The sequence below is a fragment of the Phocoena sinus genome, chromosome 6 (assembly GCF_008692025.1).
Source record: "Phocoena sinus isolate mPhoSin1 chromosome 6, mPhoSin1.pri, whole genome shotgun sequence".
Taxonomy (NCBI): Eukaryota; Metazoa; Chordata; class Mammalia; order Artiodactyla; family Phocoenidae; genus Phocoena; species Phocoena sinus.
Window position 1 is genome coordinate 8,961,400 of NC_045768.1, and position 16,229 is coordinate 8,977,628.

General features: G+C 59.1%; 1 protein-coding gene across 2 annotated transcripts in view; it reads right to left on the reverse strand.

Annotated features, from left to right (window-relative positions):
- Positions 1 to 13,586, reverse strand: part of LMX1B (LIM homeobox transcription factor 1 beta) — an 80,449-nt gene extending 66,863 nt beyond the window's left edge. For both annotated transcript variants that reach the window (XM_032633794.1, XM_032633793.1), the window contains exons 1-2: positions 13,448 to 13,586; positions 12,406 to 12,592 (exon numbers count right to left, since the gene is read on the reverse strand). In XM_032633794.1, coding sequence (XP_032489685.1) covers positions 12,406 to 12,592; positions 13,448 to 13,586 — 326 coding nt within the window. The remainder of the gene's footprint in view (positions 1 to 12,405; positions 12,593 to 13,447) is intronic.
- Between the last annotated feature and the right edge of the window lie 2,643 nt (positions 13,587 to 16,229).

The window sequence follows — 16,229 nt, forward strand, 5'->3', positions numbered from 1 at the left end:
AGGGGGACAGACTAGGTCACTGATAAAGTCAGAGTTTGGAAGAGAGTTCTAGAAAGAATTGTGGAGTTGCCACATAGACTGCTAACCTGGCAGAGGGCAGACTGAGGTTCCTGCTTCTGTTCCGCTACAACTAAGATTTGGGGCAAGTCCTGGCTACACCCGGGCCCCACTTTTCCCATTTCTACAAGGATCTTGAAGAGGCCTTCAGCTGGGACATTCTAAACCAGCCCAAGGTCCTGGTGGTGGGTGTGGCCCTGGTCCTCCGAGGTCCCTGGAGGACAAGGAGAAGCCAGGACCTGGAGACCAGGGCAGGGAAGCCGGGGCATGCTGCTATCCACAGCAGGACTCCAGCTCTGGGGGTGGGAGGCAGCAGGCTCAGAGCCAAGGCTGGTGTGGGTAAGCACCTCTCCCACCCCAACCAAACAGGGCCCTGCCCCCAGAGCAAGGCTCTGGGCCAAGGTAGGAGTGAGCCTCTGTCTTAGCTTTCCCTTGGAGCTAGGAGGGAGGAAGGAGTTAGCCCAGGCCAGGCAGAAGGGCTAAGGGTGCAGAGAGAGGAAGGGCATTCTACATTAGGGATAGAATGAATGAATGAGTGAATGAATGTCAGAGAGAGAAGGCGGCTTCCCAAACCCATCACAGCAGGCAGGCAGAAGACAGGGCACCTCCTGGAGAGGAAAAAGGCTACTAATGGTCCCTTGTGGAGGGGCACTATGACCTGGATGAGCCCCAGCTGCTGCAGGGCAGGGGTGGGGTAAATTCTGGCCTCTCGGAAGAGGCGGGAGGGTCTCCTTTCAAGATCACTCCCTTCTCCGAGGCTACTCAGGAGGTCAGGCTCCACCTGAGCTGGATGGGGTCAGGACTGCCTGGTGGAAGAACGGTGTCACTGGCCGCCTGGCCTTCTTTCAGCTGGGGCCCACTGGCCATTGACTGCTGCGTTTCTGGCCCCCATTACCGCTCAGGCCTTGGCCTCCCTGTAAGACCCCAGGCCTCTCCCCTGCCGAGGAGCCCAGGCTAGCGGGCAGACGCTGCGAGCCCAAGGCTGGCCCGGCCCGGCTGATATGAACCATCTGCGTTGTCTTAGGCCGCCCCTCTGCCCACTGTCCCTCTGAACTCGGCCGGTTCCCGCGGGCCTTTTGATGCCTCGCAGGGTCACAGACCCCCGCACACAAATCACCGCCGCGGGGCTGGGGGTGGGGCGGAGGCGCTGAAACTTAATCCGCAAAGTTTGCTCTGCTGCCGCCGGCTCGCTCCTTCCCTCCTTCACTGGACCACCAACCCCCCTTTCCAAACAAGGCTTATTTTTCTTGCCAAAAAAACAAAGTTGGTATCAAGTGTTTCGAGGGAGAAAGTCTCTCCCCCGCCAGCCCCCGGCCTGGAAGGAAGGGCCAGAGATGCTGGCTGAGCCCAGGACTGCGGAGGGGGCTCCGGGAGAGCACGGGCGGGAGGTGAGCTCCGGATCCCCAGGTCCGTTGGTCCCCTTCCCAGCTCCGGCGGGTCCCCATGCCCTGCTTAAAAGCCTCAGACCCGACTGTTTTTGACCCTGCCCTGTCCCCCTGGTTGTCCCCTGCCCAGATGGGGCTCCCTCCTTGGGGCTCTCTGTCCCAGAGTGGCCAGAGAGGGAAGCATCACTTCCTGCCCCTTCTCCCTTCCCATAAAATAGCCCTTGCCTGTCGCTTTTACGAGGTGACACCCTGCTTTCAGCCCGATCCTCCCCACGCCCGGAGCCTGGGCTCGAGAGGGAGGAGACTGCGTGCAGTCAGGCATCTCTGGAGCGCTCCCAGGGCGCACTGGGGTCCCCGGGAGGCTGCCCCGGAGCATAGCCTAAGAGCTTTAAAAGGAGGCCAAGGAGTCGGGTGTATTAGAGACAAATTCCTACGAAGTCCCCCCTCCAACTCCGTGGACTCTGGGGCTTTGGGTCTGAGATCCTAGAAGCCGGGCGGGAGGTCGCCGGCCTGGTCCTCTGGAGGGGATAGCGGAGCCCTGGGGGTGCGCGGGTTTCATTTGCTGGGTGTTGGTTTTGCTTTTGGTTTTTTCAGCCTGTGCAGCGACCCGGAGTCGTGCGCGGCGGCTTCTCGACACCCGCGTCTTCCCACGGTGCCCGGAGGCGAGTGCCAGCAACAAAGGTGCGCGCCTGCGGCGCCCGCTGTGGGGCTGGAGTTCTAGTTGTCGGAGCTGGCAGCCAGGGCTCGGGCAGGGAGGCGACCCTGAGGGCCTGGTTGGTAGACCTGCCTGGATCTGGGCGGCCCGAGCGCCGCAGTAAAGATCTGCACACTGTGGGACAGGGGTGGCGGCGGCGGCGGTGGCGAGAATAGAGGCGCCACTGGCCCAGCAGAGAAGCAGGTTTCTGCAGGGGTTGAACAAAGGAATTCGCCCTCGAAGAAAGGGGCCCAGCGAGCGGCCGGGAATGGTCAGCTCGCAGGAGTACCAGCACGGCGACAGAAGTCCCAGGGATCCAACGAAATCCGCCCCGCGGAGGACCCCAGGCTGGCATCTCCATTCGACCTCTCCCTGCTTCTCAATCCTGCTTTAATGGGGATGGTGGGTGTGCACTACCCAGTGCCACTTTTCCTGGGAAAAGGGGTCAGATGGGGCCTGTGCTCTCCATCAGTGGAGGCAAAAAATCCCACCAACCTGTATCCTCTGTATCCTGAGTCCTCTGCCCCATTTTCCAGAAGCTGACAATTGAGGCTCCTCCAAAGCAATCCCTTCCCCCACCTTTGGTGCAACGCCTGGCGGGCCCGGGAAACCCAAGCGCGATGGGAAATGAAAGGCACGGGGGGGGGGGGGCCAGGGTTAGAGCCCCCCTCCTCCCTGAGCCCTCGGAAGGGGTGGAGGGGACACGGTTGTAAGGTGCTCGGCTTCTTTTCTCTGCTTGACATGAATAAGGGGATTAGGACGGCAAGTTTCCGTCGTTCACTCCGTCGGACAAAGGGCCCCGCGGTTTGAGCGGCGCAGCCTCTGATTAAACGACAGAGCCCTGTCACTCAGCACCATCCTAGGTACTTGTGTTCGTGACATAATCTTATTAGAAGATAAAACCGGCGAAATCCTTTTCATAATGAAAAGTTACATTTAATGGCTGGACTCGCCCCCCACTCCCTCCCCGGACCCTGCTCGCCTCCCCCCGTTGCTGTTGGATATGGCTCGCCTGTAATTGGCATTTAAAGCACCAAGTCCGGGAGAAAAACGGGGTTTAGGGTTTTTGTAATCCCCCTAAACTGTCTTTGTTCGAAATCTCCACAGATACAAGTCTGTTAAGAGTAAATATTTGTGGATTGATACAACCCCATTTCCCCCCTGCAAACCGAATCTGAAAAAAAATCCGCCCTCCCGCCGTGGTGCGGCGGGGGCGCCGGAGGGAGGGGGCTGGGTCGGCCCCAGTGTCCGCGCCGGGAACTCGGCTCTCCGGGCGCCTCGCCGCCTCCAGGAGCTGAGGGACTTTGCACATTTCTCAGGCGGGAAAAAGGTCTTAGACTCTTTTTTTCAATTTTCTATTCCCTCGATAAACAAACCTCCCGATCTCGCTGCTTTGGGGCCTGCCCGAGGGGGTCGATCGGAGGGCTTGGGGAGGGGCGAGGGCTTTGCTCAATTCCGAATGAAAATGCGAACTCTCTCCGCCAGCCTTGCTCCCTTCCAGAGCGTTTAAGTGGCTCGGAGGGAACTCCTGGGCCGCGGGAGGCCCCGCCCCGCAGAGCTCCCCGAGTCCAGCCCTGGAGAACACCCGCAGCCGCCAAGGGCCCCCGCAACGATAAAGAGCCCGAAGGCTGCCGCGGGGGCCCCGGGCTCCCGGCTCCAGCCCAGCCCGTCCCGGGATCGGATTCCTTCATAAATCAGCGGCTGGGTGAAAGGGCTGCGCTTTAGAAAGGGCAGGACCGTGTGCGCGTATTAGAACCCCCGGTTCCCAAATCCGGGCTAAACCCCTGGTGACACCGAAATTCATCAACCGCCGCTGGCGCCCGCGGCTCGACCAAGGAGCCCGGGAGCCAAGGAGCCTGTGTACGGCGCTGCCCCACTCGGGGGTGAAGGAGAACGAAGAGCAGGAACCCTCCGAGAGGTGGGCCTGGAGGAGAACGCGGATGGAGACCGCTGAGAGCCCTCCCGCCCGCGCGCCGGAGTGGGGGCGCTGAAGGAAGCTCCCTACCCGGAGAAAGGCAGTTATTCTAACCTTTCTCCTTCTCTGGCAAGGACTGGCCTTACTGGGGGCGTTCCGGCGGGAAAAGGGCGGTGATCCCCCCACCCCCACCCCCTGCACACACACACACACACACACACACACACACACACACACACACACCCTTCCACGCTGGGTGCTCTAGGGAGAATCACTACGACTGTCCAAAGTGGGAATCTGGGGCTTCCGGAAGTAAGGGGGTGGCTCCCGTCCGCTTTGGCAGTTAGACCTGCTGCGGGTGGGGGGAGAATCTGCTACAGGAGTAACTTCGGATCCGAGGGAAGTGCCTTAACTCCCTCAGCCTGGGTTTGCTCACCTACACATGGAGCTAGAGCAAAAAAGGTCAGTGCACATCCAGGCACTGGAGAAACGCCCATTCCTTTCCTTCTAGGTGCACTGCTGTGGCTTGCCCCTCTGGGCTTAGTGAGGCTCTGCTCTGCCCGTTCACATCTACACCGGCCACGCTCAAGAATCTGTTGGGGAAAATTGGGGACTTACGTGCTTCAGGAGTAACGGGGGCCCATCCACAGGCTGCTGGCTGCCCACCTCCAAGGACCAGTTTCTGACAGCCAGACCTGCCCCATTCCTTTTGCAAGGAAATAATTCAAAAACACCAGCCTATACCCGGGTGAGGAGCGAGAGGGTGGGCAAGGCTGCTCCAGGAGGCCTGTTGAGGAGGCTCCACTCTCTGGGCCTCCCACTCAGGGCAGACAATGCATTCCTGCCGGGCAGGGAGCCTCCGGCTTACTTCCCAGGCAGGCAGGAAGGAAACATACATTGACTGAATGCCGAAGGAAGCCTGGCATCTTTGGGTTTGTTTCACTATCCTCTGAGCAACCCTGTGAGATTGGGATTATCACCCCTATTACACAGAGAAAGAAACTGAAGCTTGGGAAGAGGCACCAGCTTTCCTAAATGCCCTTGGCCTGTGTCACTGGGAGCCAGAGGCATTTTCGACCCAGATCTGTAATTGCAATCTTGCTGTTTCCTTTGAGGAAATGTGCCCCACTCAGAGGGCCCTCCTTTTAGAGGAGGTGGCCCCAGAGCACCGTGGTCCTCTCCATCTCCACAGGCTCAGGCAACTCCAGGCCTGGGCGGGTGCCCACACCCAGGCAGCCCAGCAACTATGGCAATTCAGGAGTCACGTGACGACAGTCACTGAGTCTTGGAGGACAGCAGGAGGCGGGAGGGGGGAACAGCAGTCACACCCAGCTCCTCCCCTCTCACCATCGTCGCTGCTGCAGCGCTGGCAGAGGCACCTGGGGGTGGGGAGGCACCCCTTGGCAGCACGGAGTTCCAGCGCGCTCACTCGTCTTCCTGCACCTAGCCAGCTGCTCGGTGGTCTCCTGACTCCTGTCGGCCCTGGTGGGCACCTCTGATGCTCTGGGCAGCCTACAGGACCCTCCCCGCTGGCAACCAGCTCACAGTTCCCGAGGAAACCTCTTACAGCACGGCCGGCTAGGAAGCAGCAAACATCTTTGTTTCTTCTGGAACCAGATTCCAGGAACCGGTTTTCCCCCCAAGTTCACCAAGTGCCAGGCCAGCCAGGTGCTCCGCCATCAGCCGGCGCACTTGGTCCAGGTCGGGGCCTGGCTCCCAACTGGGACAAAGCCCCATCCCCCCAGACCCCTATACTCCCCCACCTCCCTTCAGGGCTCCGGGGTCCACCAGGCAGGTCCAGCAGCTGCCCGTCAAGAAGCTGAACAGAAATGGATACAGGGACTTCCCTGGTGGCACAGTGGTTAAGACTCCATGCTCCCAATGCAGGGGGCCTGGGTTTGATCCCCGGCCGGGGAACCAGATACCACATGCGTGCCACAACTAAGACCCGGTGCAACCAAATAAATAAATAAATATTTTTTAAAAAAGAAATGGATACAATATTGCCCCAGGAATAACAAAGGAAGGGCCCACGCAGAAATTTATTTGTACTGATCAGGCCGGGGAAAGGTAAAGGGCAGCGAGGAAGTGCTGTCAGCCAGGCCTGAAACTCAAGAAAGTTGCCATTCGGAGCACAGTGGCCCCTTATACCCTCCACTGCCAACACTGCAGTAGTTAAAGCAAACACAGGCCCTTCACTGCCCTGTCAGTTACACCTTCCCCCCGAAAATTACACAAACTTTGAAAGATTTTTCTGAGAGAAGATGGATGCTTCAGGCGACTTGAGGTCAAGGCTAGGCTGTTTAAAGTATATTATTAACAAATAAACATTTACTGCACACAAAAAAAAAAATAGAGAGAGAAAAAAAAGGAGAAAAACTCTATAGGCCACCGGGGAACCAAATCATGTTGCTTCTGGCTTCAAATGACAGGAGACATTTATGACATGAATAGAGAACACCAGCCGGTTGATGAAATGGCAAACGTCTGCCACTTTGCTTCCTCTGCCTTCGTGAATCAACTTTTTCAGATATGGTTTTCAGCCTTGCCTTCCCCTCAATACCACCGCCTCCCCACTTCTGACTGCAGTGGCAATAAACATATATAATTTTGGTTTTGCTCTCTGCTGCCATCAGCACAGAATCTGGGGGTTGGAGAGGGCTGGGTCAGCCAGAGAGCCAAGGGCCTTGGGTCCTCCTGCACCCTCAACTGAATGACAGCTCACAGGAGCTCCCTGGATGAGTGGACCACCCCTCTCTTCTTCCCTCCCCTGAAGCTGGGGCCTGACTGTGGCGTCCAACAAATTGGAAGTTATAACTCACGTCATTGAGAGTATCCTCCATCTCTCCGCCTAACTAATGCCAAAGTAGGACTGGGTGGCTGTGAGTGTGTGTGTTTTCCCTTTTCTGTTTTAAAAACCACAGCTGCAGGGTAGAGGAAGTTCCTTGGGGAAGCACTGCCAGCTTTCATGGACCAAAAATACCTCCTTGGGCTGGAGGAGCCTTCTGACTGCCCAGGCTGGTGTCTCTCACCTGAAAAACATACAAATTCTCGGATCTCTCCCTCACACACCCCCTCTTCTGACTCTCCCCTGCAGCCTCGGAGATGTCGGTTGAGCTTTATTTTCTGTCATCTGAGTCACAAAAACAAATGAGCATGAACAGTTTTCCAAATATTAAATTATACTGTTGTGTGCTTTTCCAAGTTATATGCAGACCAGGTAGATTCCAATTGTTCCCCAGTGGAAAGATCTTTGCTTTAGTCCAACCTCCACCCCCCAAGGAGAAACAGGTCAGCACACCAGGCCCACCCTGCTGCCTGCCCTTCCTGCAAATGCACAGTGGGCATTTGTTTTCACTCATGTAATCAGAAGCTTTTCTGCCTCTCTAGAAGTGCAGGAGAGGATACTGGATCCCATGAAGTGTGAAACATTTACTGAAACCTCCCCACCCCCACCCAGGTACCTTGTGTAATCCTCACAACCACCCTGAGAAATATCATCACCCCCACTTTGCTGATGGAGAACATGGGGCTCAGAGATGGGCAGCCACTTGGCTAAGATCACACAGCTACTGAGTGCTGGGCTGTGAACCCAGGTCTGTCTCACACTGTCCCACTCAGGAGAAGGGAATGGTTTTCCCAGGGTATCCCTCACCTTCCCTGCACAGAGGCTTATGACAAGCCTAGCGTGCCAGCTGCCCCTCTCTTTGGCAGGGAACCCATGGGCAGTTTGGTGTGTGGCCTTGGAGACAAGGCATTCCTTGCCACGCTGATGGTGATAAAGTAACAACAATAATTTCCAGAGTATTAACAACATGCCAGGCAAGATGCCAGGTCCTTTGGGGCATGTTATCTCCAATCCTTATAAGAATACTTTCCCCCGGGTGGCTACGTCCCCCATTTTACAGAAGAGGCTGAGGTAGGTGTCAAGGTTCTGTGGTCCTAAGCCTGGCTCCAATGGACAGGCAGGAGGGAGCTGAGGGTCACCAATCACATACCCCAGAGGAGATCCTCACAGCCTGCTTCCCCCACTCGAGAAAAACCCAGCAAACAAATTAGGCTATACCAGCCCAGAGCCTAGGGAATACAGGGTGAGCCGAGAGTCAGCTGTGAATAATGTCTCTGTTCAGCAGCGTAGAACTGCAGCCTCAGGAAGGCCTTTGGTTACCTTTGCGCCTACAGCCAAGGTGCTAGGGTTAAACGCAGAGGTGCCCTCCCAGGAGCCAGAGGGTCCCGAGACTTGGGCTGGCAGAGTGAGCCTTTCAGCCCTTAGATCTCCAGGAAGAGCACTACGGAGGCCTTTTAATAAGGGAAAGCACTGGCTCTTCCTTCCAAGGACATCCACTTCCAGGACAGGCCCTCTGGCCCAGGCTGTGGGCAGGGGTGTCTGCAGCTCTGAATTGGTCTGATGGGGGCCATGCCAGCTGGGGTACCCACTGGTGGAGGGGATGCTGCTGGTAACTGGCACCCTACAGCAGGGCCTAAGGGAGGTCTCCCAAACTGGGAGAAGCAGCAGGCAGAAAAGGCTGGGGCCTGACTTTGCTCTACCCGTGCGCCACACCCGCCGCTCTGAGGAGAGGTGAGCCTCCCAGGAAGGCCTTTCCCGGTGTAAACACTTCCCAGGAAAGGAATGTGCTGGGAAGAGCTGGGTTGGGCCACTGGAGCCGCAGCCAGCTGGGGTAAATTTAAAAGAAAAAAAAAAAAAAAATCACCCCAGGACTCAGACGGCTTTTTGTGAAACTCAATCAAAGCTTCGCTGCCCCACTCGTGCTGCAGTGGGCGCATCCCACCTGGGCAGGCGAGGCCCAGGGGACCGGCGCGGGCTCGGCGGCGGAGAGGCGAGGCCGCCCGGGAAGGCCCGGTGGTAGAAGCGCACCGCCAGCCCGGGACACCGAGGTGGGCGCAGGGCGCACGCAGGCTCCGGCTCGCACACCGACGAGGCTCGGGTCGTCAGACCTGGGAGCTGTCTTACAAGCGATTAGGCTCCATTTTGTGACAGATTTTTGGACTCTCCACCGACCCTCCCCCCTTCCGGAGCCTCCTCCCGGAATTCGCCACCTCCTCGGGATAGAAAGATAGAAACCCTTTCCAGACAAGCGACAGACGGCAAGAAAAGAGAGTTACATAATTCTATTAGGCCAAGCGGCAAAGAAAAAAAATTGAGGGCGGGGATTTATGTTGTCATTTTTTAAAAATGCGTTCTCCGGTGAAGGAAGGAGAGAGGTGTTCGTGACTTTGCGTTTGGAGGCCGCGTTTCCTCCCGGTTTCTAACCGGGTTTTCTGTCCGAGAAGGAGCTCGGGATGCCGAGGGGCCAGAGGCTCGGGCATAGGAGAACTATCCGATGATTTATTTTTTTCCCCTGAAGGAGCCCCCGAAAAACACGTACTGAGAAAAAGGAGACTTCGAGTTATGCGTGAAAATGCACAAATGCCGTGGTGGCCTGCGCTCCGCTTTGCAGGTCCAGGACGTGCGGGTGGATTTTATCAAACGCTATTAAATGCACCCAAACGTCAATTAATCACCCCGTGGTACATAAAATAACGCTGTGCCTCTGGGTCTGTGTCCCGGATCTCTAAAACAAATCGAAAGGAGGAAGAGGCGCTTAATAAAAATAGCAATCTCCTTCCAAGGACCGAGCCCGGCAACTCCTATCGAGACGAAGAAACATTTTTCAAAAGTTATGGCGGGGGTGTGTGTTAATTTCCCAATACCGCTGACGCACAGACTCCACAAAATTGAGAAGGCACGTTCCTGCGCCCACTTGCCTGGATTCTCGTCTGAAAAGCATTTACGCACAGATGCAATAAATATGCATCTGCGATCCTCAAAGAAAAAAATAAATCGTGAAATACATTTTTACTGTGCAAAGAACATCGCTTCCCAGTGAGCCCCCGCCTACGTCTCTGCGCTGGCTCTCCCAGAGAAAAGCTGATGCGAGATCCGACTGGGTATTTGTCCCCAGAATTGTCTTGATAACAACAATCCCCCTTCAGCCCCCAACTGGCCAGCCTAGTGCAGATACCTAATTGGCATTATTGGAAGAAAGTGGCGGGGGGGGCGCGAAAGAGGAAGGCACCGTGAGAGGCATGAATAATGCCCGCCTGCTGCCCTCGGGACCTAGACTCGAGCTGGAGATTCGCCCTGAACCAAAATTCACCCGCAAGCACACCCCTAACTCCACTGAGAGAGAAAAAGCTCTTAGGCGCCCTTTTTCTTTTTTAAACAAACATATTTTCGGCAAAGCAATCGCTGTTTAGTGTTTAATTGTTTTGTAAAATGAGGGAGTTGGCCATTCAGCTTTAAGGGATCATCTAGCTCAACATTTGTGACTTTACAATTCTGTGCTCTGAAGAACCAGGGGGCATCCTCTCCTTGTTTTAAGGAAAAGCTCTGTAAATGACTGAGGGGTGGGGAGGAGAGAGTGAGCAGATATGTACAAGAGGTTGGAAAAAGTCTTCACAAAATGTAAAAAAAATTTTTTTTCAAAAAATTGCACAAATGACTCGGAGGCCCATTTCCAGTTTTCTGGGCCTCCAGCCCGCATGTGTTAAGTGATCCAGGCTGAGCTGTGCGGGGAGTGGCACTGCCACAACCGCGCTCGGGGTCAGGCAAACAGAGCAAGGCGAGGGGTGCAGGACAGCAGGATGTGTGTGGACTTGAGGCCGGTGAGCCCTGCTGAGGGGCCAGCCCCAAGCCTCCAATCACATCTACCCCAAACTGCTTTCATCACTTGATGCTGCTGTACGCCTGCCTGCGGCTGAGCTGACCGGTGGCCTCACTTTCTCCTGGAAGTAGAATCAGATCAGTCCGGGGCACAGCACAAACACGATCAGTGGCAGTGTACCTAACCTGGGGTGGTCCGGAGGGGGACCACAGAAGAGCTGACTCTGAACAGGGTCCCAGTTCCTGCTCTCACTGCCCCCCAGCTGGCAGGAAGTACAAGGCAGAAAAAGCAGCTCCTGCTGAGCCCCCAGACCAGGGGAGCACAGTCAGAATAGGTGCCAGCGTAGGGCTCACACGGAGACTTCTGAAGTAGAACCCGATGCCCTTCTCAAGGGCTCTGGCCTGCAGTCCCACCTATTTCCAGGTCTCAGCCAAGCTGCTCCACTTCCCATCAGGGCCTGGATTTAGGGACAGTCTCTGGGCAGAGCAGGTAGGCTGCACTTAACTACCAAGCACGGGCAGCCCAGCCTTTTCCCAGAGGCTTGGGCACACACAGCCCCCCTCTGAGCCCCAAACCACTCGAGCAGCCTACCCACCCTACAGCCCCATCTGAAACGGTTTTCTGGGCTTCGCTAGAAAGTTCTCACAGGCACCCACTTGTCTCCAAATTACTGCTCTGGGCATCCCCACACCCCTCTCCTCTTCCTCGTGTTGCTCCTCTCTGCCTCCCTCTTAATCACCCTGTCAGGCACAAAACTCAGAGGGTCAAAAGAAAAAAGAAAAAACCAAAACCTGGATCTACTCTTATCTGCCAGGAGCCCCCTGCCAGACAAACCCACAGTCTCAGCTAAAAGCAAAAGTCAGTAGGTAGGGCTCAGCCCACAGTTTCTGGCCTCAACGCTGAGGCTTGGGCTGCGCCAGGGTGCAGCAAGCCATCCCGCCCCAACACATACACATGGCAAGAAAGAAGGGCTGCTGGGGAAGGTTGACTTGGTCAGTTCCTCACCCCATGGGGAACCCAGGTTGTGGTTTCCCACCTCTTAAGGTCCTCTTCCTAGACAGCTTCTCCAGCCAACAATAATTATACGAGCAAAATTCCCGCGTGGAACGGCTTGGGGAGAATGCACACCCTTTTCTCTCCATCAGGGACTGAAAGTGCAGCAGGAAGCCTGGCAGGAAGGGGGCATCCCTGGCTGCTTGGGCACTTCAGCACCCTGCCATTCCACCTCCTTGCTTCAAGAATCCCAAACCAACACAAACCCTGCCTTTGGGCTGGGGAAGCACACCGCCAGTGCCCGGCTCCCTAAAGCACTGCTTTCGTTTGAAAAATCAATTCTCGGTCCCCAATGCAGGCCTCAGTGAAGCCAGCCCCTGTCCCACGACTGCAGCATCGTACCCCCTCGTCAGCCCAGGGCCTTGTCCCGCACCCCGACTGAGCGGCCCAGCGCAGGTTTCCCGGACAAAGGGTGGTAACAGGGGCTGCCGGAGGGTCCTGGCTACCCCACCAGTGTTGGACGCGCTGGGACGGCTCTGCCCTGCCGGGAGACGCGCAACCCGCGGAGTTCTCGGAGCTGACGGGCCCAGCGGCGCGCAGGGCCGGCGGCAGGGCGGACGCGGGCCCGACATGGCAGGGGGGCGGCCGGGCTGGAGTGCCGTGCGGCTGCGGGAAAGGAGGACGAGAGGCGCTTACTGTTGGTAGTCTTGTTTGCAGTACAGTTTCCGATCCCGGAAGTAGCAGCTGGTGGTGAGGGCTTGCTGACACGCCGCGCACTGCAAACACTCCTCGTGCCAGGACGACTCGTTGACTCGCATCAGGAAGCGGTCGGAGATGGGCCGCTGGCAGCCCTCGCAGACGGCGGGATGCGGGCAGTCGGAGCCTGCAGCGCACAGGGCGAGAGACGGGCCGTCAGCCGTCAGCGCCGACCAGCCCGGCCCAGCGTCCCGATCGCGCGGTGCCCGCAGCTCCGGGCCCAAAGGCGAGGGCAGCCCGGGACCGCCGTCCGCCGCCTGCGCTTCCCCGGCCACCGCGCCAGGGGCCGGGCAGCCTCAGCTAGTTCGTCCCAGTCAGCGGACTCCGCCGCGGAGAGGCCGCGGGCCTGGAGCCTCGGCTCGGCGCTGCGCGCCCCCCTTCTCCGGAGATCGAGCATTTGGTGATAATACGTATGAGAACGAGCACGGCGCGGGGCAGCCGGCTGGGACCGAGACAGGAGAGGTGAGGCTTAGGCGCCCGCTGGCTGACACGCCCCACGGTGGCGTTCGTTGTCTTCTCTCCCTCATCTCCCCAAAATCTGTGGTTTAGCTGACCCAGGGAACATTTCCCTCTTAGAGACTCCCTCTCCCCAAGGGACCTGGCACCACTCTCAAGCTTGCCAAGGTAACTGACTACTTGAGTCCTCCATCATCCCTGCCACCCGCCTCCAACCTCTCGCCCGGAGTGGCAGCTCTGGAACTGAGGCCCGGTGAGGATGGGGGGTAGCGGCTGGAGCTGTCCTGTCCTCGCTCCTCCTAGGTGGTGTCCCTGCATACCTCTGTCCCCTCAGGATGCCTGTCTAGGCGTGCCTGCCTGTTGCCCCTCTGGGGATCACTCCAGGAGTTTTCTCTCTGTGTCCCCCACGCCCCCATGTTCTGCAAACCACTGTCTTTATCCGTTGGCCTGGAACCCTGTGTCCACCTCGGAACGAGGCCCCTGTCCCCTGCCCGTGACCACTCGGGCGTTCCGACCCCGCACTCACCCAGCAGCACCCCTAGAGTGGCGGGCCCGGGGCGCAGGGCGTGCTCCTCCATCTTGATGCCGTCCAACATCTTAGCGCAGTCCGTCTGCCCGCGGGGGAAGCACCTCTCCAGCGATTCGGGACCTGTTGCTATATCCATGGGACGCGGGGCGCGCTGCGGGCCCCGCCGGCCAGGGTGCTCGCCCGCCCGCCCGCCTGCCGGCTCGCCGCCGCCGCCGCGGCCCGGGAGCCGGGAAGGCGCGGCCCCCGCGGGTTGGGGGCTGCGGCTGGGGCCGCCGGCTGCCCCGGCGAGCGCGGAGCGGCAACGCGCTGGCCCCGGGCCCCGGCGTCGTGCGGGCGGGCCGGGGCGGCTGCACTCCGCGCCGCGCTCTCCGGAGCACTCGTAGCCACGCGCGCCGGCTCCTCTGTCACCTGCTTGTCAGCCCCGGAGCCGGGCTGCAGCGGCGGCGGTAGACGGAGCCGCGGGGAGGAGACGGCGGCGGCGGCGGCGGCGGCGGCGGGCGGGGGAGGGGGTGGGGGGGGTGCAGGGGCGGCTCCGCGGGCTGCAGGGGGGCGCGGGCGGCGCTGCGGGGTCCCGGGCGGGGCTCAGCGGGCCGCGGGACTCCAGGCGCGTTCCCCGAACTACTCTAGTGCCATAGGGCGCCCGAGGAGCCGCTCGGTTTAGAGCTGGAGCTGGCGGCGGAGGGATACTCCAGCCGGGAGCCGCCTCACCCCTCCTCAAACTTCCTGACATTTGAACTCATTGGTGCGCCTCGTATCCCTGCGCTGGGATGAGCCGGAGGCTCCACGTCAAATAGTGCCGTCGCTGCCCCCCCGTTCCCCGCGGGAGGGCTCCCCGCGCCCCCGGCTTGCGCCCCGCGCCGTGCCCGGCCCCGAGTGCGGACCTGGGCGCCCCAGCCAGGCCGAGCGCCCCGCTGGCCCCTCGCAGAAGTTTGGGTCGCCTTCGAAACAAATCCTTCTGCCCCACCCCCTTGAAAAACTGATTTGGGAGTTGGGGAATGAAGGCTTTTTTTCTTTCTCGCCTTCTTTATTATTAATATTTTGTAAAGCTTCAGCGCTAAGAGGAGTGGCCCTGAGCGAGGCCAGACTGCACGGACGGCGGGGAGCGCAGCGGCTCCACCAGGGGACGGCGCCGGCCGGGAGTGGCCGCCCGGGGACCCCGACTGTCGGCCGAGGTAGGTCGCACCAGGCTGAGTTGGCGTCCCCCGGGTGGCGGCGCCTTCCCGGAGCCGGTTTCGTCCGTGGAGAGGGCTGGCTGCCTGGACTGAGGGACGGGGACTGGCAGGAGGGGAGGGCTGCTGGCTCAGGATTTGCCAAAGTCCTGGCCCGGGGAGAGGGGGATTTGGCTCCAGATTTGGGGTGTGGGTCCGGGAAAGCGTCAGGCGTGGCAGAGATTGGGTGGAGAGGTGAGCGAAGATCCCGGAAGAGCCCCGGGATCAAGGATGGGAACACTGGGAAGGCGAGAAAGGTGAGGCCCGGTTTCAGGCGACCTAGAGTTTAGAGAATGATTAGGTATGAGAAAGGGATCGCGGGTACGGGTGGGGCAATGGACGAGAACCTGGCCTCACAGGATTGGGAGTGAGGGCCATGGGTAGAGAGTGGTGGCTCGAGGGTCGCAGACTGAAGACCCTGGAAGATGTGCGTTGGGCTGCTCGAAGGAAACCGGATTGATCGCTGGGATAGGCGACCTTTGGTGGCGGAGGGACCCTGCCGGGGTCGGTAGGCCGTGCCCGGCAGGGACAGGGCCCTGGCCAGCCTGGGCAGCGTGGGCCTCGGCACTGGGGAACGAAAGGCCGGAGAGACCGAGCGGCCGAGTCCAGCGCTGGGTGCGCAGGCCGCTGCGTCGGCTGCAGTGCACCGCGCCCGGGCCGGCTGTGTCTTCGGCCTCCGGGGTCCGCATGGAGTCGCGGCTCGCCCGGGAGCAGGGCGGCCGATGCAGCCCCGAGGCAGGAGCAGATTGACCCTGCGAGCCGCTGCGGGGCAGCCCGAGCCCCTCCCGGAGCGGAGCATTGGCGCGGAGCGGGGCGGGGGCGGAGGGCAAGGGAGGCGGGTCCCCTGACCCCGCTGGAGGCGAGAGGGCAGATCGGATTTGGAGCCTGCGGGAGGCTTGGTCAGAAGTGGCCCCCTGTGCCGCGGGGCCCCGCGGAGGGGCCCGGCTTTGTGGAGGATTAGAAGCTCCCGCCCCAGCCCAGTACCTGCGTGTGTGTCGGTGGGTATCTGTGTGTGTCTGTGCATATGGATGCTCCCGCCTCTGAGGCTCTTCCATGTCTGTGCACCCGTGTCTCTGTGCACTCACAATGTTTCCGCGTCCCTGTGACAGTCTGGGCTCCGAGTGGCTCCAAGTGTGTGAATCTGTGTCCCCTGCATCCGGGTGTGTGTTTGGATGTGAATCTGCTGGGCCTTACATACCTCCATCTCTTCCGTGTTTTTGTAGGTCTTTGTGTGTGTCCCTGTGTCTGTCACTCTGTGCGGGTGCCAGGTCTTTGTATGTCTTTCATCCTCCGTATTGTGTCTGGGATCCTTTTCTGTTTATGTGTCTACGTGTCACCTTTGTGTGTCTTTGTGTACCTCCGAGTTTCCGAATGATTCTGTGTGCTCGTGTGTCCCACAGTTTTTTTCGTGTGTGTGTCTTTGTGTCTCCGTGTATTTCTTGATTTCTTGGCGTCTTTGTATCCAGGACGGTGATAAGTAGATGTGGAGTTTCTCTCACACGCCCTTGGTCCCCGGTCCTCGCGCAGCCTGGAAACCCCAGGCCTTGAGCTCCCGAGGCTGGGCCTGGGCC